Raw genomic sequence first — 24,572 nt, 5'->3', positions numbered from 1 at the left:
ATGAGGGGAGGGTATAGTCCCACCGCAGCTAAATGTAGGGAAGTGGGAGAAGAGAGTCACAATGTGGCCCAGAAGGTGACAGGCTCCGCCGCCATGTGTGGCCTAGCCCAGGTCTCCAGGGCCTCTGTTACTTCAACAAATGATGAGAATGACGCGGGGGGCGGGAGGGGGGGGGAAGAAAATAAAATGTCCATTTTACTTTGTGATATAGAAGAGAAAAAAAAATCCAAAGAGGGAGAGGCTTGGAAGTTGTGGCAGGTGTGAGGAATTTCTGGGTGGAGCCCTGTACCCACCATTTCCCCTCAAATAAGTGATCCAATCATGGAGACTCACGTGCCAATAACTGACCTTTGACATGGGTTTGATTCTGGGAAATGTGACCAGTTCTTCCTTATCGTTGACAGCATTATAAATGAGAAAAGCACTGTTGATGTGCCGGCCCCGGCCCTCAGACCACTCCTGACAGTCAAAGGCCTCCACGCGCACTCCCACTTCCACACTGCGGAGGACAACACGGGGCCATGGGCAGAGAACCAGAGCACGCCAGGCCTCTCTGCCCGCCACCACCGCCACCGTCACCACCGCCACCGTCACCACCACCGCCACCGTCACCACTGCTACCACCGTCACCACCAGCACCACCACCACCACTCTTCCAAGTGAGAACAAAAATGAGGGCCCTGGGCTCTCTCTTTATCATTGCAAGTCTATGCAATTGTTAAAATCTATTTCATCAGGTCGGTGGATCTGACCTACTAGCCCCTGGAAGCATTTCCACTTTACTTTCCCATCATCAGGTGGGGGAAAGGCCAGCTAGGACTTTATATATATTCATGAACATATTTTGGCAATGAGGAGTGAGGGGAGTTAATTGTGCCAAAGGCAAGTTTCCTCCCTTAAAAACAACAGTTCTATATTAAAAAGCATCAGACATTAAAATTGGATAGGAAACATACTCTTTTTCACATTTTAGAAAAACTAATATGAAATTAAATATTGTCATTGTGTATCATGAATAATAAAAATAACTGGGAAGCAGTTTGGACTTCATGGTGATAAATAACAGGTCCATTATGAGTCAGTTGAGCATGAAGTCACTGGGACTCTTGAGAATGAAAGGAAGAGTTAGTAATTATGACAGGACCACACCAAAACCACACCAGGCCCACTGGGAGTCCCCCTTATTAAGAGACAAAAACCAGCCCATCACAATTTATGAACTATGAAGAGGCCCAAGCAAAAAGAGGGTTAATATGAGTGTCTACAGCTGTTGACGACTGAATGAACTTCCAGAAAAAAATGAGAAGGAACTTGGTTACTTTATAGTAGTACCTACAACTCATCCCCAGATTGAAATAAAAATAAAAAATTATTCATGTGCAAGTTCAAATTTGTTCGTAGCTGCCTAAGAGGATTAGGTGGGCTTTACCAGGTTTGAAATGTATTGTTGACAATGGCATTGAAAACCAGCCGATCTCCCACAGTGGATGGTCCCCGGAACTTAAACATGTCCACGGACTTCAGAAGAGGGTGCGCCCCACAGAGGCGGCTGAGGAAACAGGGAAGGGAGGAGAAAGTGCCCACACTCTAAGTATTTTCATGAACTATTGATTTGTTTAACCAATGCAAGAGACAAATACTCAATGTGCTCTCTAAATCATCATATCTTTTAATTCTTTTAAGAGTGAAATAAATAACTAAATAACGTGTGTTGAGAGTTTGTACACTCCCTGCAAATATTTTGGGAAATATCATGACCCCAGGCTGTGGGGTCTTTACCAAGATGCTTGGTGCTTCTGCTCTTGGGTGGACAGCCCTGCTCTTGTTTTGTTCTTGATAAAAGTCCCTCTGAGAAACAAGCCAATGTCCTTTGTTCTCATGGGAGGGTTCTACTCATCCTGATGGCTCAGGATCACAATCACAGAGTCATGACTCCCAGGTTGAAGCAGGGCACAGTGAAGGAACTGCCAGTTAATACAGTTCATACCAGTTCCTCAGCTTCACAGTTAACTGAATTCACTCATATATCAAAAGACTAATTTTTTTCCCTATGGAAAAATTACCTGGATTGCTACACAAAGCCTAAAGGGCTACAATGTACACATATTACAATTTTTTGATTGTGAATTTTGAAATATGTAAAAAGTATATTTAATCTCAGAAAGTTACTTTTGTAATTTCCTACATTTTAGATTCCCACTTCGTCATTCAATTACTCAAAGGAATTGTGCCAACACTAAGTGAACAGACTATGCCACAGCTAATTATATTGTAAGCTTTTACAATAGAACAGGTTCAAATACTTTGTCATTGAGAATGACAATCTCATTTTAAAAAGGAGCTCTCTTATTTGTGCATGATTTATAAGAAGGATTTCTACAGGTTTCTAACTATAGTCACAATTATAAACATTCATAATAAAATTCTTTTAATTTGGGGAAAATAAAATCTTAACAATTTTCAACAGTCACAGAAATTGTCAGTAGGGCAGTTCCTGTTCAAATGCCTTTTTAGAATACACAATGTTCCTTAAAGCTGCTCAATTAACCTACATGGTTCCATTAAGAATAAAATGCCTTTTTTTTTTTTTTTTGAAACTGAAGAATACTTAAAAGTTTTCTTTCAAGCTCCTTCCACTTTCTCATTTTATTTTTCAGGTAATCCTCTAGCCATATGATTCTAACCAGGCACTTCAAAGGTCAAACCTAATTGTAAACTGCCTTTAAAAAAGTTTGCAACTTGACTATTTTTAAGTGTAAAGGCTGCTTCTATTTCTGTTTTGTTTCTATATCATTACGGGGAGTTTAAGGGTTACATGACCAACACTTACAATTCAGAATAAAGTATTAGAACAGTCATTTCATTTTTATTTTTGAACTAAGAACATAAACCTTCACCGTCAAACAAAAGGACAGATTAATCCTTAGGGAAACAGGTAAATGGCTTATTTTTTCATTTTAATAAAAGGCAACACTCTTCTCCCCTTGTCTGCTTGGCTAGCTCAATAACTGGGACCCAGAACCCTTCTGACCTCTCCTCATTCAACCCAACATCAAACGCCAAAGCCAAAACCAAGAACCTTGCAGAAATAGTAGCCACGGTCTCCATCCAAGCCATAATTTGGCCACCAAAAGTATTTCCGTGATGGTTTGCATGGGGTGGAAGGACAAGTTCAATACTCTGAACAGATGTGCCACTTGTGGAAACCATTCCTTCATCACAAATGGGGTCTGAAAGGTAGATGCAAACATTAATATTGGTGGAGTTAACTGCAGAACTTGGGACCGTGGCTTTCCTTCCTAGCAGCATGGATCTTAGGGGATTTTTAGAAAAATTAAATTATTCCCAAAGATTTAAATCTCCTGAGGAAATAAATGGACTTCGTTCTACAGAGTAACTTTCACCTGAATGGTGGATATTCACAGAGAACTGGATAAGATAACTGATGAGAAAGGCCCTTTTAGAGACTGTATTCCAACCTATCTTACAAGTTCACAGGACTTTTGATTAAGAGAATAATTGAACTTAAACTTGAGTTGTTTGGAATGGAGGTGGGGCAGATCAGGGAGGGAGAGGAAAAAAAAATTGGGACTTGATGGATATGTTATCTTGATCGAGGTGATGGTTTTATTGGTGTACATTTTTCAAAACTTATCAAACTACACTTCAAACATGAGCACATGAATTGACGGTACATCAATTATTTGTAAGTATATTTATAAGCTATAATTACTATTTATAATTATTATTCATAATATTTATTATTTATAGTACATAAATTACACCTCAATAAGGTGGTTAAAATGAAAGGAGTTTGAGCTATAAAGGACCACAGACACTGAGAGTCTGGAATAGTTTGCTCTAGTATAAACTTTAGAATGGGAATGTAGCCTCCCATGGTTACTGTTTTGCAGTGAATGCAGTCACAAACAGAAAAGACACAATGAGTATTTCCCGTGTCCTTCTGCTTCCTTTGAATCATATCTGCTTCATTTACTGACAAATTGGTTTTTACTCTCAACAATGGAGAAATCATTTACTCTGGCTGCAAAGCAGTAAAATGTATTCAATTATGCTTCCTGCATCGTCTAGTGAATCACCAGCTAGGCCTAAATCTCATGTGCTATTGTTTGAGGAGGTAGGGGGAGGATTTACAAATCAGGGGTGCCATCCTGGTTGTACTGTCAGAGGCAGAGCTGAGCTTGCAGTCCAAGAGCACAGATTGGCCAGCTGTTGGGAACTGGGAATGGGGACATTCTTGGCACAGTCACATATAAGTGAGAAGAGAAGTGCAGCTGCAAAGAACTTAAACTGCATTTTCTCATGAAATTTTTAGATTTCTAATTAATTGATAGTCTTTTAATTTCCCCCCCTTCGTTCCACTGATCATTTCAGTCATCTACTTCAAACACGTCAGAAACATCCCATAACATCCTAGTCTAAAAAGCTCAAAGCCTTCCCATGGCCCTAAACTCCTCCTTCTTTGTCTGGCTTGTGCCTACCTCTCCAGCCCCAGCTAGTCAGGACCACCACCCTCCCCTCAACATATTCCCTCTCAATCTCTCTCTCTTTGTTCCGTTCCAGCTATGAGACCTTTTTTCAGTCCTATACCTAAGTACTTTTCTGGGTTTCTCCCATGTATGTAGGCAGTATACATGTAATTAAACTTTTGTTGATTTTCTCCTGTTAATCTGTCTCTTGTCAATTGAATTCTTATACCAGCTAGAAATAATTTATAGGGCAGAGAAAAATTTTTCCTCCTCAACATTCTGTTGGCCCAGGCATCTTTTCTTCAGGAGAGCCTTCTCAGACCTAGCAGCTAATTCCCACTGACATGACCTCTCATGTGTACTTTTCTTTCACAATTATAGTTTTATGTATATTTGTGTGATCTTTGATTGTCTGACCCACTAGATCCTAAGCTCTTTTGGTCAAGAACTGATATTCTCCTTAAATTCTAATATAAATCCTGAAGATAGGTGCTTAGTAAATATTTATTGAATGAATGGACAAATAAACTTAGCTGTGCTGGTTTATTCCACATTCAGTCTTTGCTTTCAAGAGAATTTTTTAGGTAATTAAATGTACCAATTTACACTTCTATGTGTTGTTTATTAGAGTTGCCACTGCTCTGCGTTTTTGCTTAATATTGTCTCTTCAAATTTTTCCAGTTTTGTGGGTGTGAAATATCTTGTGTTGGTTGTAATTTTCATTTCTCTGATTAATGAAGTCCAACATTTTTTCATAAGTATATTAAACTTTCTTGTTACTTCTGAATGAAATGTCTATGTCATTTGCTTCAAGTGTTACCTCTCCCTTTCTTTTTATTCTTTCCTTCTGGAACTTTGATTAGATGCATGTTAGACTTCTTATTCCTTTATGTCTTCAAATCTTCCATATAATTCCCATCTCTTTGCCAATCCATCTGCATTCTAGGTAACTCCTTCATATCTATCTTCCAGTTACTGTCATATTGGCAGCTTAATCTGTTCACGGAGTTTCAAATTTAAATTATTATATATATTTTTGTATAGAAATTCTCTTTGTTTTTTTGTCAAACCTTCTAGGTAATTTTTTTTTTTTAAGATTTTATTTATTCACGAGAGACACACACACAGAGAGGCAGAAACACAGGCAGGGGGAGAAGCAGGCTCAATGCAGAGAGCCTTGACGCAGGACTTGATCCCGGGTCTCCAGGATCACGCCCTGGGCTGAAGGCGGCGCTAAACCACTGAGCCACCCAGGCTGCCCTAGGTAATTTCTTTATTCCTGAACAATACTTTTGATTCTATTTCTTAAAATATATTAACATTCTTACTTAATATTCTTTATATGTTAAATGCAGTAATTATAGTCTTTGTGGGCCTCTTTCCATTTTCTGGGGCTTCCTCTGGATTTGGGTGATTTTTTTTAATTTTATTTTTTATTATTTTTGACTAGGAGTTAATATCCCTTGGATCTAATATGTGTGGGGATTCTTGAGAGCTGGGCTTAAAGTCATTTTCTATAGGGGTTTGCATTTATTGTTATAGATCACCAGGGGTATTAGTGGGAAGTAGCACTTCCCACTAAATTTCATGTGGTCTTGTTTCAGTCCAAACAAATGATGTGAATTCTGATGTCAAATCTACATGAGAATGTGCTTATCATTGAATTCCTTAAGGTTAACACGTTTCCCTGCCCACCCCCACCCCCCCATTCTACCTAGGGCTAAGGCTCAGATAGGAAAGCATCTGTAAGAGAGCTCTCTGGGGATTGAGATTTTTCTAACTAACTCACCAAGAGTATCATTTTTTTAGGTTTACAGCTACTTATAAGGTTCCCTGACACAATCTTCAGTGTAACATGGGCCACTGGTTTTGTCCTGATCTTTTGCAGGCCCATTAAAACACAAGTTCAAGGTCTTCTAACACCTACAGAGTCCAGAGCAAATGCCAGGTCTTCTATCACCGTACACTGCTACATTGGGTTTTCTAGTCATTTCTGGACTTCAAGGTTTTCTCTTATTTTTCTCCCTGCTGAGATGTGTTTAGAAACATGTTTGTAAATATTTTATCCAGAGATTTTAGTTTGTTTTTGACACAAGTCCACTATATTGCTGTCATCAGCAAGTCCACTATATTGCTGACCACCCTGCTTCTTAAAGTGGTCTTTAAAAGGCACATGAAATCTTCAATCTATTTCAATTTCTCTCTCTCTCTCTCTCTATTTTTTTTGCTGTTACTGACTTTGTCAGATGATATCCTATTAATATCTAAAACCAGTACTAAGTTTTTTTTAGGTTGGTATATCTTACTTTTTTTGTTCAAAATAAATATAAATTATCTCTAAAATAAAATGCTAAATGAAAAAAGAAAGGGACATAGCTGTTTGAATACTGTGCTCCAAATATGTGCCAGAGTGTGTATGTGTGTGTATGTAATATTGGTTGTCTTTGACGATAGGAACTGGCTAACTGGGAGATACTGATGGTAGGAAGTCTTACCTTTTAACTGAATGCCTTTTTATAGCTTTTGAGCTTTTCACCCTGTGTATGTGTATTAACTATTTTTAAATAATTTAAAATAATTATAAAATTCAAAACTGAGTGGGCCTTATGAGAGACATTATAAAGACTCAAATATAAGGCAATTCCTTCTTTTTTGAGGGATAACTTTAAAGAAAAAGCTCCTCAATTCTTATGAAGACATACATGACATGCACTGGGCTACACAGAAGTGGGTACTAGGGCAGGTCATGTGTGCATAAGCATCAGCTGTGACTTGTATGCAGAAATATACTGAGTACAGATGACCTCGGTACTAAAGCATGCCTGTTGGCGGCAGGTAATTGCCAATCAATGGAGAAATATGGCTCTCCCAGGCTTAGAGACCAAGTCAGGCTCACAGCTCTGGCTGTGTACTCAAGTTAAGCATGGTAAACAAACCTCACCCTTTCTACAGCCTTTAAATAAGAGCATACCTGTCCAGAGGTCAATACTTGTACCTTGGATGTTCATTAAGTATTGTGTCATCATTCTGTTTGGACAATTTTTGCATTCATTCTACAATTTTGGGTCAGGAACTTTGACCTGAATTGAGGATATTCTAGTTTTCCTTCTCATAACCAGAAAGGATCAAACTAGGATAATGCTCATAAAGACTTGACTTCTAGCTGAGAAATAATTTAAATGCTCCAATATGATGCCTTTTCCTATAAGCCAAGCTTCCAAACAATGACCCCGTGGTACAAGAGCACATCCCAAAGAAGTCCTGCTTTTACATCATCTAATCTCATCTAATTTTCCTTTTCTTCTGAAAGCCTGATTTTGACTCAAATTTCTAACTGTTCTAACAATATGCACTTCAACCACACAAAATCTTGAAAGAGATTCCAATTAGTTGTGATATTGGTATCACTATAGAACCCTGGGTTTTCTAAAAACATGGTTTAATAATGAAGATGATCTAGCTAGCTTCCTTTAGATGGTGTTGTCCAGTTCAAAACAAACTCCATCCAGATAAACCAGGGGGCAGATGGGCAAACCATGTGCTCTCTGGCAACTTAGAGTTCCAGGGTCCAGCTCTGACATTAAGAGAAATTGCTTTTAGGTTCTACGATATCTTGATGGCAAGAAAGCTAGTAAAATTTCTAAAAAGATCAAATCAATGAAGTTAGGTTAAGAGTTGTTTTGTGCTAAGGAATAATCTATTTTAGGGCAGATTAAAGGAAACATGATTAAAAACAAACTCTGAAAATCTAGAATTCTAAACTAAACCAGACATCTAGAGGTTCTGTCCAACTTCCTAACAAACTGAAACTGAAGTCCATTACAGTCATTTTACCTCTATATTTGAGTGGCTGGAGCATGAGAGGGTGATGTCCCCCTTCCCAGTTCAGTGGGCAGTTTTTATTCCTAACTTCCTGGCATACAGCTGACCTTTCATTTCTTCATGTACCTCTACTCCTTTGGCTCATGATGCCAGTCTCTCTGGTTTTCCTTGCACCCCTTCCACTAGTCACTCTAGGTCTTCTTCATAGACCCATCCTCTTCCGGTGATCATCTCTTGAATGGCCATGTGCTATAAGTTCCACTCTTAGCCTACCACCCTTGTGCCACTGGGAGCACTTCCTGGGTGATTGTAGGTACTGGTTCATTTGAATTGCCACCGGTAAGCTGTTGTGTCTCAAAGTAAATCTCCCCAAGCCCTGGTTTTGTCCTTTTGGTTGTTTCACAGGCATGTCAGGCTAAACTAAACTCATCATCTACCTCATCAGAAATGCCCCTCCCCTGCCCTGTGTATGCATTAGCTCAGTTCATGACACCACCATTAACTAGACAGTTGCTCAGGCAAGAAACCTGAGAGTTACCCTGAACAACTTCTTCCTCATCCATCACCCCTCATGAGTGACCCTATTCTGTTGAGTTACCCTCTGTATATATTTGGACTTTTCCCTCCCCTCTCTACATTACTGCCTAGAGTAGCCACTCCTCACTCCTTGCCTGGTCTCCCTCCCTCTAGCCTCCCCTCCTCTATGCAGAGTGACCACATTAAGTGCCAACTTCATTATGCAATTTTGCCCAAATCTTCATCGGCTTTCCTCAAGGAGAGAAGAAAGGTCAAGCCTCTTTGCTTGGCCTAAGAGAGCCTCAATGACCCAGTTCTATCTTTTCAGTCCTGCCTCCTTCCACCTCCTTTTCTCTCTAGTAAGTCCTTGCTCTCTTGGTTCAGCTATTTTATTACTTCAGCAAAATGTATTTTTTTTAAATCTGTTCTTTTTCTTAATTTTTTTTAAATTTATTTATGATAGTCACAGAGAGAGGGAGAGAGAGACAGAGAGAGAGAGAGAGAGAGAGGCAGAGACACAGGCAGAGGGAGGAGCAGGCTCCATGTACCGGGAGCCTGACGCGGGATTCGATCCCTGGACTCCAGGATCGCGCCCTGGGCCAAAGGCAGGCACTAAACCGCTGTGCCACCCAGGGATCCCAGCAAAATGTATTTTAAGTATATTTTGGTACTGAGACCATCTTTACAGAAGGATGGACTCTTTAGCACAGTAATTTAATGAGGAGGTCTTCATTTCTTTAAAAGTAGCTTGATAATGGGCATTGTTTTTTAAAAGTCTGCAAGAATAGAAGCTTTTGAAAAACTTTTTTTTCTAACCCAAAGCTCATCTGTGGGGTGGCCCTGGGAGCATGATGATGTCATGCAGGGCAGAATGAAGCTGCCCCCTGCCCCCCTTGCCCAGGTCACCCCTGCCTCTGTCTTTCCTCTTTCCTCTGGTCTCTGTATGTCCTCTTCTTCCTTCCTCTCTTTTAATATTCCCATCCCGATCTATTCTCATCTCCTTTCCTTTGTCTTCTACATGTGTCTGCTTTCGGAGCTCAGAGGAGTTGGACCTTCTACAAACTTCCTGGCTCCCCTGGCAGTGGTGAGCAGAGGGACGCACATTGGACCACTCCATTTCCTCCCTTACCACTCTGCTCTTCCCAACAGGTCATGTCCCCTGGGACTGCAGGGGATGGGGTCAGAAGAAAAGGAAGGATGTGGGAGAGGCAAGGCAGCCCACGAGGCCTCAAAGAACCTAGGAGATAACAGCCAGAGAATTAAGACACTGTGGTCCATCAAACATTGTCACTGGGGAAGAGCCAGGAAACAGGAATAGAATCTTATCGTTTCCATTCATAGCCCCAGTGATCTTTAGCAAGGTTCCTCACTGCTCAGTTTCAGTTTCCTCCTTTGTGGATATTATAATCAGCTCATAGGAAGTAACCAGTGAAGCACCAGATGGATATATTGTGTTGTCATTCTTTCATTCACTGATCACTGAGTGCATGCTTACTGATAAGTACTACTTGGTCCCCGTCACCCTTCTTTCCTGTCTTCTCCCCTGGAGAACCTCTAATTTAAAGAGATCTTAGGTGTCAGCAGTTCTATTTTGAATTGGCCAGGCCCTTCCTTCTCCAGTCACTGGGTTTGTTAGGAAAGATATCTAGCTTTGCCAGGGTTGAATTATAATAATAAGGTAAAAAGAAGTGTACTCCAAGGAAGGACCCCTTCACTTGTCACAGTCGTATAATAAGTTCCTATAAGTAGATTTACTGACCATTAAACTTGCTATTTTCCTTCATCAAGTTTTTAAAGATATCTTCATGATGCAATCGAACTTTCCTTCTCTCAGAAGCCAGATTATGTTCCACATGATCTTGCTCAGTTAGAAGTATGACTGGTTTTAAATGAATCTAGAGAAAGAAAAACATTTATTGTTCATTACCTTGTTATATTATAAGAGCACAACATGAATGTGCAAAACAAATGTTACATTGTTTTCCAACTCAAAGTAAATAGAGCATTTCTAAGTATTTTTACACATATTATTTGACTAAATTTTTAAAAGATTTTTAAACTAAAAAAATCAATATAGACTTAATTATTTCTTCAGACAATAAGATATGTGCTTTAAAGAATTTTCCAAATATTAATTTTCCCTCCCTTTAAATTTTTCAAAAGAGCTACAAAACAAAACAAAAAATTCTTCAAATTAATGAATGAGGAGAAGGACTTTGAATACATTGAATTCTTACCAAGAAATGTTTTCTACTTCTTGCAAAATTAAGATCTCAGAGGGAGGGAATAAACATGTTCTAGAGAAAGCTATTAAGTACTGAGAGATGGTTTCAATTTGGAAATTTCATCATACGGTGTAAACATTATCTAATAAGCAAACTAAAAAGAATCAAAAGGTCAGAACAAAGCTTTAACTGACCTCCAAAAACCTGAAAATATGATGCAACAGAACCAAGCGCTCAGGCTCTGCCATAAATGCTTGTCTGTTGACCTGCGTGTATAAGGAAGTCACCTTGCAGCTGGATGGGGATAATTCCACAGACACCTGAGGGCTGGCACAGACCCTTAGCCAAGAAGATGGAACAGCTAGAGATTCATAATATGCTACTTGCAAGTCTAAAACTCCCCTAGATTGCCTTGTCTAATTTGTTTGGAAATATATAGACTTGATAACTTTTACTGGTTTAACACTACAGCCATGCTTTAGTTGTGTGACCAGCAGTGTATAAAAGTCCACATGGTAAACTTATGTCTTGGCTCTCCAATCTACACATAAAGCATACTTTGTATAACTGGAAAGGACCCTGAAAGTGAAAAACTGAGAGCTTTTCCCCTAAGGTCAGGAACAAGACAAAAATGTCCACTCTTAACACTTTTATTCAATGTAGTTCTAGAAGCTCTAGCCATAGCAATCAGACAACAAAAAGAAAAAAAGGGCATCTGAATTGGTAAGGAAGAAGTAGAATTCTCACTATTTGAAGATGACATGATGGTATATACAGAAAACCCTAACTCCACCAAAAAATCACTAGAAGTGACAAATAAATTCAATAAAGTCACAGGATACAAAATCAATGTACAGAAATCTGTTGCATTTCTATACACTAAAAATGAAACAGCAGAGAACGAAATTAAGAAAAGAATCCTATTTACAAATGCACCAAAACCAATAAAATATCTATGTATAAACCTAACCAAAGATGTGAAAGACCTGTACTCAGAAAACTATAAAACAATGACAAAAGAAATTCAACACAATGTAAAGAAATGGAAAGACATTGCATGCTCATGGATTGGAGGAACAAATATTGTTAAAATGTCTACACTACACAAAGCAATCTACACATTTAATGCAATCCCTGTCAAAATACCAACAGCATTTTTTGCAGAACTAGAACAAATAATCCTAAAATTTGTAGGGATCCACAAAAGACCTTGAATAGCCAAAGCAATCTTTAAAAGGGAAAACAAAACTGAAGGTATCACAATTCCAAATTTCAAGTTATATTACAAAGTGGTAGTAATTAAAATAGTATGGTACTGGCATAAAAATAGACACATAGAACAATGGAATAGAATAGAAAACCCAGAAATAAACCCACAATTACATGGTCAATTAATCCTTAACAAAGGAGGAATAAATATACAATGAGAAAAAGTCTCTTCAACAAATGGTGGTGGGAAAGTTGGACAGTCATATGCAAAACAATGACACTGGACTCCTTTCTTTCACTATACAAAAAAATAAGATGGACTAAAGATCTAAATCTGAGACCTGAAGCCATAAAAATCCTTGAAGAGAGCACAGACAGTAATTTCTCTGACATTGGCTGTAGCAACATTTTTCTAGGTATGTTCTCCTGAGGCAAGGGAAATAAATACAAAAATAAACTACTGGAACTACAACAAAATAAAAAGTTTCTGCAGAGAAAAGAAAACTAAACAACAAAACTAAACTAACAACAAAACTAAAAGGCAACCTACTGAATGGGAGAAGGTATGTGCAAATGACATATGTGGTACAGGGTTAGCATCCAAAATATATGAAGAATGGATACAACTCAATACCCCAAAATCAAATAATTCTTTTTTTTTATTTTTTATTTTTTATTTTTTTAAATTAATTTTTATTGGTGTTCAATTTACCAACATACAGAAAAACACCCAGTGCTCATCCCGTCAAGTGTCCTCAGTGCCCGTCACCCATTCCCCTCCAACACCCGCCCTCCTCCCCCCTTCCACCACCCCTAGTTCGTTTCCCCGAGTTAGGAGTCTTTATGTTCTGTCTCCCTTCCTGATATTTCCCAACATTTCTTCTCCCTTCCTTTATATTCCCTTTCACTATTATTTATATTCCCCAAATGAATGAGAACATACACTGCTTGTCCTTCTCCGATTGACTTATTTCACTCAGCATAATACCCTCCAGTTCCATCCACGTTGAAGCAAATGGTGGGTATTTGTCGTTTCTAATTGCTGAGTAATATTCCATTGTATACATAAACCACATCTTCTTTATCCATTCATCTTTCGATGGACACCGAGGCTCCTTCCACAGTTTGGCTATTGTGGCCACTGCTGATAGAAACATCGGGGTGCAGGTGTCCCGACGTTTCATTGCATCTGAATCTTTGGGGTAAATCCCCAACAGTGCAATTGCTGGGTCGTAGGGCAGGTCTATTTTTAACTCTTTGAGGAACCTCCACACAGTTTTCCAGAGTGGCTGCACCAGTTCACATTCCCACCAACAGTGTAAGAGGGTTCCCTTTTCTCCACATCCTCTCCAACATTTGTTGTTTCCTGCCTTGTTAATTTTCCCCATTCTCACTGGTGTGAGGTGGTATCTCATTGTGGTTTTGATTTGTATTTCCCTGATGGCAAGTGATGCAGAGCATTTTCTCATGTGCATGTTGGCCATGTCCATGTCTTCCTCTGTGAGATTTCTCTTCATGTCTTTTGCCCATTTCATGCAAAATCAAATAATTCAATTAAAAAATGGGTGGAAGGGCAGTCTGGGTGGCTCAGCAGTTTAGCACTGCCTTGGGCCCAGGGCGTGATCCTGGAGACTCAGGATCGAGTCCCACATTGGGCTCCATGCATGGAGCCTGCTTCTCCCTCTGCCTGTGTCTCTGCCTCTCTCTCTCTCTCTCTCTGTTTCTCATGAATAAACAAATAAAATCTTTAAAAATAAATGGGTGGAAGATATGAACAGACATTTCTCCAAAGAAGACATCCAAATGGACAACGGGCACAAGAAAAAATGCTCAACATCACTAACCATGAGGGAAATACAAATCAAAACTACAATGAGATATCACCTCATACTTGTAAGAAGGATTAAAATAAAAAACACAAAAAAATAACAGGTGTTGGCAAGTACATGGAGAAAGGGAAATGCTCTTGTGCTTTTGGTGGAAATGCAAACTGGAAAACAGTAGGGGGTTTCCTCAAAAAATTAAAAATAGAACTAGCCTATAATCTAGTAGCAGCACTACTGAGTATTTACCCAAAAAATACAAAAACATTAATTGAGAGGGAAACATGCACTACTATGTTTATAGCAGTATTATTTACAATATTTAATCTATGGAAGCAGCCAAGTGTCCATTGATAGATTAACAGATAAAGAAGATGTGGATGTGGTATATACATATACAATGGAATATTATTTAGCCATAAAGAAGAATGAAATCTTGCCATTTGCAATTACATGGATGGAGGTAGATAGTATGATACTATGCAAAATAAATCATAGAAAGAAAATACCATATGACCTCACTCATGTGTGGAATTTAAGAAACAAAACAAATGAGCAAAGGAAAAGGAGAGAAAGCAACAAACCAAGAAATACTCTTAAATATGGATAACAAGCTGATAGTTACCAGAGGGGAAATGGGCAGGGGCATTGGTGAAATAGGGGATTGGGATTAAAGTGTGCACTTAAGATGATGAAAAAAAAAAATATAGGAAAAGGACCTGGAGAACTATGCTTAGAAGTCTTGAACTTCTCTGATGTTTCCCATGCTTTCTTTCTCTTATACCATTTCTTTTAGTTTTACTGAAGCCCTACAAGAGGATACCCTATGGAGTTTTGTGAGTCCTTCACCAATCCAGCCCAGGGAACTGATGAACTAAGCCTCATCATGGCCCATCTCATCCTGGACTATACTCACTTTGGACAGATGCAGGTAGGTCTGCTGTTTCAAACCAAACCACTGATTTTTCATGGCTCTCTTCATGATATGCCCCTGAACAAGAAGGTTACTAGGTGGAAAGTTTCTAAACTTCAATAGTTCAGCCTCTTTGACATTCTTCCTTCAGGTACAAATGACTGAGCCATAATATGCGATTGCTTACTAAGTTGCTCTTGCTTTAAAAAAATATTTCAACTCAATTATATAACTCAATTTTGAATTATACAACCACAAAATAAAAGAATGAAACCAGTAAACACTATTTTTGAGAAACTGGTGGGCCCTTCAGATCACTTAAAACAGTATTTTTTTCCTCTTTCACCAACTGATTCCATCTCCCTTTCTCTAAGGTATGGGACACTATATTGCCACACAATAACAACTTTTACAAAAAATAGTGGTAGACAACAAGTCTTTGGAAAGCATATGTCACAGTAAGAAAAAACGTCTTTTTTTCCATAATAATTCTGATACAGTCATTAATAAGTCCCTGAATAACATGCTAGATACTTCACACAGAAAATGTACCTTTTCTTTTCCAATTGGTTTGGCTACAAATGTAGAGAAAGCCACACTAACAAGTTTCTCAACACCAGTGAACATGTCCTGTACTATGACCTTGATGCTGATCTAAAATGAAAAGAAAAATAGGTGAGTAAACTCTTAGCCATCCAGATAACACACAAGATTACAGTAATCAAGACTGTTATGCCCTTCATCATTCTTTTGTTTTTGAACAAAATCAGCATTTTAATTTATTTTTAAGCAACACTGTTCTTTCAGTGATGTTCCATAAAATTTAAAAAAACTTTTTTCTAATTATAGAAAAATACATATTTACCATGAAAGTTGGTAAACATAAAAAGAGACAAAAATGGATTCTGATTATCTAGAGTAAATATTATTAGTAATCCCACCACCCAGATTAATAATTACTAATGTTCAGGTGAGTTTATATAAACAAATCATCATACTGTATTTATAGCTTTATTATAATTTTAAACACAGGCATTATCTGACAAGCATTTTCTAATCCCATTGTTACTAAATACACTTTTGAAATCAAGATATTCATGAATGCCTTGTAGATCACTAGAGAGAGGGACTACAATCCATCTCTTTTAAAATCTTTAGTCTCTCAGTTTTATAACCAAGTTAACATGGACAAAATTGCATCATGTTATCTGTACTCCTCATTTGTTTCCTTTTTCAGGAGTTTTATTTTTCAGGAATGGCAAGGAGGTAGCCAAGACACTTTATGGTGACACCACAACAGACTCGATTTCCCCATGTGAAGAGGTCTGAAGCTTGGGTCCTGCAGATTTTACTTTGTAGAAGTGTTAGTAAACTCAGGAATCTGTCATTAGATTTTGGATAATCAACACTTGCCCCACATATCCCTGGTAAATAACACTATGCTTTTGAAATCATGGGAAACCTCAGGCATCTTAGTTTAGCACTATGTTATCAGCAACAGAGACGAGCTGTTTCTACGTCTTTGCCGAGTACCTCATGTACAAGAAAAATCAATAATCCATACTTCATTTTACGTCACTTACCTTATTAACACAAACAAGTATTTGCATGGTAACACCTAAGTTAACTCAACGGTGATTAAACAAATTGAAGCCATCCATCCTCAACCCCACAATTGTAGAGGGTTAAAACGGGTTCTGAAAACTGTCTTCCGTTATACAGTTATGTATGATGACCAAATAAATGTCCCAAAAACATATGCCAGGAGGACTTTCACTCTGTCATCAAAGAGTAAGTCAGACTGGAATTACATTCTGTGAAAACAACTAGAAAGATGAACCAAGTATAGGAAACAACTATTTTCATATGTCAGATAGCAGACAATGCAGAATTGTGACCCCCAACAAAGGGGAAAACAGATGAGAGGAGCATTTGAATTTCCTGGGCTCTCGGCCTGAAGGTAATTCGCAGAGTATAGCCAAGGAGGGGAAAATGAATCTTGCTGACTTGAGGAGCCAGAAATCAAGGACACCAAGGCAGCTGAGATTTGTGGGCTGAGCCCTAGAAAAAAGGGAGCTACACAAGGAAAGAATTCCAGAAATATGCACATGGTCCTGTTGAGTGTTTGGGTGGCTGCCAGGCTGAGCACCTGTAGGGTAGAAGCTCACACCGCCAGACAAGAGCACCTCCTGAGGCTGGAGAGCTGTAACGTGAGTAATCCCAAGAAGTCACACAGCTAGGAATCTGGCATTCCTTCCAGCCAGACCTCATTGAATACACAACATATTCAGAGATCACAGAAGACCTCAACTTGGAAGAGGGGCTAAATTTGCCCAAGTCAAGGCTAAGCTTTTACTTTCCTAGGGTCAGAAATCTGTACTTTTATTTATTTAAAAAGATTTATTTTTTTTTAAAGATTTTATTTATTCATGAGAACACACACACACACACACACAGAGAGAGAGAGAGAGAGAGAGGCAGAGACACAGGTAGAGGGAGAAGCAGGCTCCATGCAGGGAGCCCCACGTGGGACTGGATCCTGGGACCCCGGGGTCACGCCCTAGGCTGAAGGCGGAGGCTCAACTGCTGAGCCACCCAGGGATCCTAGATTTATTTATTTTAGAGAGAGAAAAAACAGAGGGGCAGTGGGAGAGGGAGAAGGAGAGAGTCTCCAGCTGACTCCCCATTGAGTATGGAGCCCAACATGAGGCTTGATCCCATAACCCGAAAGTCATGACCTGAACTGAAGTCAAGAGTCAGACACTTAACCAACTGAGCCACCCAGGTGCCCCAAAAATGTGTGCTTTTAAACTCATTGGGTTTTCCTTCTCTTACTTTTTAGTCGAATTTCCTTTGGAAATTCTAGCTTGCCTCAGGGAATAGGAGGAAAAGGAGAAAAGAAAAGGAGCTGTTATCCATGTTTGGGCTGAATATAAAGATGAGCACTAGCCCTCAGGAGAGAGGCCAAGCTCCCGGCTACTGTGTAGCAAGGTCAGGAGGCCACAGCTGAGAAAGATCATCATAACTGTTGCTGAAGGTGCTGGATTTTACAACAAACATTTCTCTTCTGTTTCAAGTGTTTTGTATTCTGTTCTTAGGGAGACCAGGGTAAAGCCATCACTGTAGATGTGGTTACTGCCAAGTAGTTCTGTTGAATAGGAATACGGCCTCCCCACCAAATCTAATACCTTACAATGTGACCTTATTTTGGAAATAGGGTGGTTCAGGTGTAATTGGTTAAGATGAGGTCATGCCAGAGTAGGATGGGCTCCTAATTCAATGTGACTGATGTCCTTATAAATAGGGGGAATTTGGACACAGACTCACACACCATGAGAACACCATGTGAAGATGAATGCAGAGATGGGAGTGATGCAACAGAGCCAAGGAATGCCAAAGATTGCTAGCAAGTCACCAGAACCAGGAGAGAGCATTTCTCTGGCATAGTCCTCAGAGTGAGAGTCAACCTTACTGATGCCTTGATTTAGGACTTCTAACCTCTAGGGCTGTGAAACAGTAAATTTCTGTTGGTTAAGCCACCTAGCTTAACAAACAAACCTCAAGTCCCCTCACGTCTTTTGTGTTTAGAGATCAAAGGGACTGGTACTAACCAACCTAGAAGTTGCCATATAGAATCCAGTAACTTCTTTCCTGCTAGTTTAACCTTAACAGTGGTTTCAAAAGCCTCTAAAATTGTCGCTTTCACAACGATGGTAAAGAAAATAAAACCAAGTGGATGTAGAAGAAAAATCTTCTAAACTTTCCTTCTCACTTCAGTTACTCTGCCTTTCAAAAACTAGTTAATCATGGGGCTAGTTTTCAGTAGAAGGTGAAGAGATGGAGAGCAAGTAGAATCAGAATAATTAAAAAAGAAAACCAATACCTTGCAAAGAACCCATCTCCCCTGTATGTTTCCTTTCTATGCATTTTTCTAGGTAAAAATAGTACACTGCATCACATTTAATTTTAGTAGCAGAGTTGACTGGCAAACACAAGGTCCTTATTATTTACATGTGAGCCTGAATACAGATTCAAGGGCCTTCTGCAAGTCAGAATCTCATGATTCCAAATTATTCCAGACCTCCTCCTCTGCCCTCTGTAGAGAATGAAGAGATGGACACCAACAGTCCAAAGAAAAGTTACTTACCTCCATGCTTGTGCTGAATGCTCTGGTAACTTTTGCTTTGATGGTTAGAACTTGTCCAACTCTAGTTAAAAAAAGAGGAGGGGACCTTAGTAATCCTAGCACATCTCACTTCAGACTTAAAGATTCACTTCAGTGCATGTACTATAGGGCAATCCTCCCGTATCATGCTGATAATGTTCATGCATGAAACCTCAGGTTAATGATAACAGAAAAAGACAGCTGTAAAAACAGATGCCAATCACTGTAAACCACATGCATGTTAGCTGACTACTTCTATTCAAACAGAAAATGGCCTTTGCAAAGATGGTGTGCAAAATGCCTTCCAAAATCTGCAACAGATACTTTGATTATATCAAAGCTGTTTCCTTAAGAGAAGTTAAAACAAACACACAGGCAAACCTATACAACTGACATTTATTTTTAAATGTTTGTTAACAAATAAATGGATAAACATACAAGCAACCAAGCAAGCAAACTGATCGACTTCACCAGATTTAAATGGACTCTAGGTACTGCTGGATGATCCATTCACTCTCCATGATTACAGGAATTCTGGTCATACAATATGAAGTTGTTCCAAACCTTTTGTTCAGGCCCCATAGTTACTTCCCATCCCTTTACCTTAGCAGACGGTAAGGGTTTACCCAAGGTAAGCCTCTTCAATTTTTCTCCCTTACTTTCAAAGTTGAACTACACTCCCACTTTTCTTCTTACTCTTCTGTTTCAGAGGAAGGAAGATAGATCTCTTCCAGAACTCTTTCTGTACCTGTGCCCTTGTTACTTTTCCTCTTCTACCATGGCCTGCTTAGCTCTTTCCTCTTTTGTATCCTCAATCTCTGCCCCTTCCCTGACTTCTTATCAGTCTATGAAAATGTTTGAGGCTTCTCCTTTCTAAAAATCTTTCTCTCAAGCCTATTCTACTTCAAAAATTTTCTCTTCTTATCCATAAGGAAATTTCCTACAATAATCCTTTCTTTTTCTAAATCGTACATTTAGGAAATGTTTACTGAGTTACAGCTAGTCCTGGCAGTAAGCTAAGACCTCAGGATACAGTGATGAATAAAGTAAGACTGCTGACTGCAAGGAGAACAATCTTCACTTGGGACACCAGCATGCAGACAGATGAAGAGAATGCTATGACGTTTTTCAAAAAAGAAAGGACCAAGTATCATAAAGGCACTCATAAAAAGAAGCTAATTCAGAAAGTAAGTAGTCACAGAAGAGGTGACATTTGAGATGGGTCTTCAAAGATGAGGATTTTGCTAGGCACCAAAGTTTTAGAGCTTTGTTTCCCATTCACTTCTCAGCCACTCAAATCTAGCTATTGCCTCCACATCTCACCTCTCTGATACCTTCACCATCACTTCCTAACAGCTAAACCCAAAGTCTCGCCTTATTTAATGTCTTTCTTCAGGAGGCTTTCTCTTCCCTTGGTTTCCAAAATAGTGTTCTCTCTTTTATCTCAGTTTCCTTCACAGATTTCTTTTCCTTAATCCATCCCTTCAGTGTAGACATCTCCTAAATTTCTGTCCTTTGTCCTATTCTCTTCTCACCCTCTTCCCAGAAGACTTTGTTCTTGTTCATGATCCTGTCATCTTTATAGAAATGATTCTCAAATCTACATCTTTAGCCTAGACCTCATTCTTGAAACTCAGAACCATATTTCCAAATTTCTCTCAAAAAGTCAACCAATAGTTACGGGAGCTCTACTAGGCTGTGTTAGCCATCTCCTCCATATTATATCTCCATATTAACCAATTTATCTTAATCTCCACATTCAGCACATGCAAACCCAAATCTATTTTCTTTTTTTCCCTGTATTTCTCCCTTGTAAGCTTCCTACCTCTGTTTGGTAAATTTTCTAGGAGAGACTCACAGTAATAGTGTTAGAGTCCCTCCTCAAAGCTACAATAGTACTTGTTCTCATTAGCTACTAAAATCTTATGCCTCTCTGTCAGGCTTGAGAGGGGAAAGCACAGACCTCTTCTGTCTCTTTTGTGAACCCTGGCCTGCCTTTAAAAGTAGGGGTATTTAAGGGACCCTGGGTAGCTCAGTTGGTTGAGTGTCTGATCCTTGGTTTCAGCTCAGGTCATGATTTCAGAGTTGTGGGTCAAGCCCCGTGTTGAGCTCTGTGTTGAGCACCACACACAGCAGGGAGTCTGCTTGGGATTCTCTCTCTCTTTTTCTCTCTGCCCTTCCCCCCATGTGCACACTCTCTCTCAAATAAATATTTTCAAAAAAACCCAAAAATAAATAAAAGTAAGGGAATCTCATTGAACCTGGTTGTCTACCAAACCAAACCCCCAACACTGAATGTCAAATGAATGGAATGACTAGAATCTCAAGTAAATCTCAAGTGAAAGTGTTGACCTTTCCTAGACTCCTCCCCTAGCAAGGCCTCCCTAGGCCTGTCACCTCCCTGCCTTGTTTCCTGGGAGAATCCCAAGCTAATTTCATAGCACAGCATTCAAGGTCTTCTGTTCTGTAGCCCCAGTCTGCTGCTGGGGCATCACCTCTGTGCAGACCAGGCTCCTTCTGAGCACTCTCTGCTCTTCCACCCTCGTGCTTATATTCTTACAAGTGCCTCATCATGTGGAGTCCTTTTCCCTTTCGCCAGGTGAAAATCTATATACTTCATTTGAGGTATACATTAAATGCTACCCATCTGTGGTAAAACTCTCATTGATGCTCCATAATGTGCACCTTCTAAATTACCCCACAGAATGGAGTTTATACTTCATCCTAAACTTATATCCTATCATGCTTTCTATTCTGATGATTATGTATTTGTCTGATTCTCACCAGACTCAGACCACTAGACTCCAATATTGTGCCATAATCATTCATATATCCTACTGAATACAGAGCAGTTTTTATAAAGGCAATAAATATTTGAGAATTTAAAAAATATCTAATACGGTTTATAACCAAATTACATGGTTTTCTACATGTAGCTTTCAGATTTCTCTTTCATGGTTCAAGTCCCATGTAAAAAATATTAGAAGGTTCCTTTCCATGATATTAGTGGCCACAAATCCTTTCCAATAACACAGACACAAAATGGGGCAAAAGGGAGCAAAATGGCAACCGACATTTCACTGATGAGTTTACTAGTTAAGTCTCATTTATAGAATTTAAGTTTGGAAGCTACACAATAGATCTTTTATTACACTACACTGTTGGCATTTCTAAATTTAATGGTGCTTTTATCTAGTTCTACATAAGTCTGGATTTGTAGTAATTTATAATTTTACTGAGATACAAACATAAATATGTCAATTTTTTCTGTTTCAGGGAAAATCGCATAGCCACTATGTGAACTTGGTCAACGGACCTTTTATCTGCAGCTACAAGACTACAGAATGTCCACAGCTCTTTCAATGACACTCCAGCTGCCTATGAGAACACCCATTGGGAAATGATCAGTAAAAGTTGCTGATCACAAAAACAGAAGCAGTGGATCAGGGAAAGTACTGGATTAAGCATAAGAAGGTCCACGCTCAAAGCACCCTCTGTCCCCTGGTTTGCGCAGGGTATGAAGCCTCAGTTTCTCATTGGTACAAATAAAGGCTGGGCTGAGCTATAAAGGTCTCTCCATGTCTATGATTCTAATTCCTGCCAAAAATTTCTCTGTCAGTTTTGAAGAAGTAATTTCTTCATGTATGTAGTTTTATTTAACTTAATTTTGTTTGCATCTAAATAAATAAATGTCAAATAGATAAATGTTCGCAGTAAGGCTGGAGAAACAGACTGAGCATCTCACTGGACAAGAATACTCAGGGCTTGAAAACCGTGCCAACTACCTCCATGGTCCTTGAGAACCATCCAAGACCAGAAACAGATGACCTTCTTTCTTCCTTTTCCTTGTAAGTTATGTTCATCTCTTCAAGGATCAAAATATTCAGAGAAAAACAAAAACAAAAAACAGATACACAAACATAAAATCAAAGAAATTAAGTAAAACCATGTAATCCTAATTTATTACAGGTATTAGTATAAACTCCTTAAAAAACAAATAATTCTTTCCCCTGAAAAGAACCTAGAAATAGTGATAAACCCTGTAGAAATGAGCACATTTCTCCCCATATTGTGATCTCTACTTACTATTCCTTTTGAACAACTTTATGACTCTAAGATTTTGTACAGAAATATAAAAGATGAGCCCACCTTATCATACCAGAATGCAAAGGAATTATTAAAGACTTCTAACTTTGTGGTTCTGTCCAAAGAACTTAGGAACCAAACTGAAGAAGCTCCCACTGTTTAAAGATGAGGCAGTTGGAGCATCTGTAGGAATAACCACATCCAGATTGAAATGTATCAAATAAGTCCACAGGCTTATAATATATATATTATATATATTGACACTATATATGACACTAAATAAAGGAAAAGAATTAAGCCTGTCTTTCCTGGACAAACTTTACCTAAGGGTAACCAAGTAATTAATGAAATAAAGAGTCTCTCTGAAATACAAATATTTCAGAAAATAAACGAAGAAGAAATGATAGAACTGGCATATCACCATTTGACCAATATCTAATGAAATAATGCTCTAGATAATGATCATTAGATATTATGTATTCTTTTTATAAAAAAAAGATTTTATCTATTTATTTCAGAGAGTGAGTGAGATGGAGAGAGAGAGAGAGAGAGAGAGAGAGAGAGAGCATGAGCAGAGGTAAGGGAGCTGAGGCAGCAGGAGATGGGTGGAGGGTGAGGGAGAAGCAGACTACCTACTGAGCAGGGAGTCTGCTCCGGGTGTGGGACTCAATCCCAGGGCCCTGAGGTCATTACCTGAGCTGAAGGCAGACACTTAACTGACTGAGCCACCCAGGAGCTCCCATTATGTGCTCTTGACAAGAACTAGCTTTAACAAAATATCACATTTTCATCAGATCAATTTTTAGATGTAATTATCATTTTACAAGAAATACAAAGAATGGGTAAACATGTTAAACAGGGATACAATGAGCAAATACAAAATGTGGTAAACTCTATAGGACAAATGAGCAGGTTTCTTTAAAAAACAAATGAACAGAAGAGAAAATTATATGTTAAAAGACATACCAACCATGTTGAATCCTGATTCAAGAAGCTAATTGTTTATTAAAAAAATTTTTTTGAGACCACTGAGAATAATTATTTCTGTTAATGGTATTGTGATTATATTATTATGTTTTCTAAAAGAACTCTAATCATATAGAAATATATAATGAAATATTCACAGATGATGCCTGAGATTTCCTTGAAAAAATCCAGGTATGTGGTGGAGTGTGGAGAGGTCAATGAGTTGATTACTGTGGTAGTTAGGTGATGGTCCTTGGGGATATACTGTACTAATCTACTTTTGTGTATGTTTGAAATACTTGTTTATCTTGAAATTTTCTACAATAAGAGATGGTAAAGCACATACACACTCCCATA

The 24,572-nt window shown here is 38.7% G+C and overlaps 1 protein-coding gene across 1 annotated transcript in view; it reads right to left on the bottom strand.

Annotated features, from left to right (window-relative positions):
• ACOT12 (acyl-CoA thioesterase 12) overlaps positions 1-24,572 on the bottom strand; it is a 43,803-nt gene that overhangs the window by 10,763 nt on the left and 8,468 nt on the right. The window contains exons 3-8 of the mRNA XM_041753344.1: positions 19,146-19,206; positions 15,551-15,652; positions 10,588-10,723; positions 3,080-3,230; positions 1,430-1,549; positions 349-499 (exon numbers count right to left, since the gene is read on the bottom strand). Coding sequence (XP_041609278.1) covers positions 349-499; positions 1,430-1,549; positions 3,080-3,230; positions 10,588-10,723; positions 15,551-15,652; positions 19,146-19,206 — 721 coding nt within the window. The remainder of the gene's footprint in view (positions 1-348; positions 500-1,429; positions 1,550-3,079; positions 3,231-10,587; positions 10,724-15,550; positions 15,653-19,145; positions 19,207-24,572) is intronic.

This window comes from Vulpes lagopus, chromosome 4 (assembly GCF_018345385.1).
Source record: "Vulpes lagopus strain Blue_001 chromosome 4, ASM1834538v1, whole genome shotgun sequence".
Classification (NCBI taxonomy): domain Eukaryota; kingdom Metazoa; phylum Chordata; class Mammalia; order Carnivora; family Canidae; genus Vulpes; species Vulpes lagopus.
This window is presented reverse-complemented; position numbering and strand designations above follow the sequence as displayed.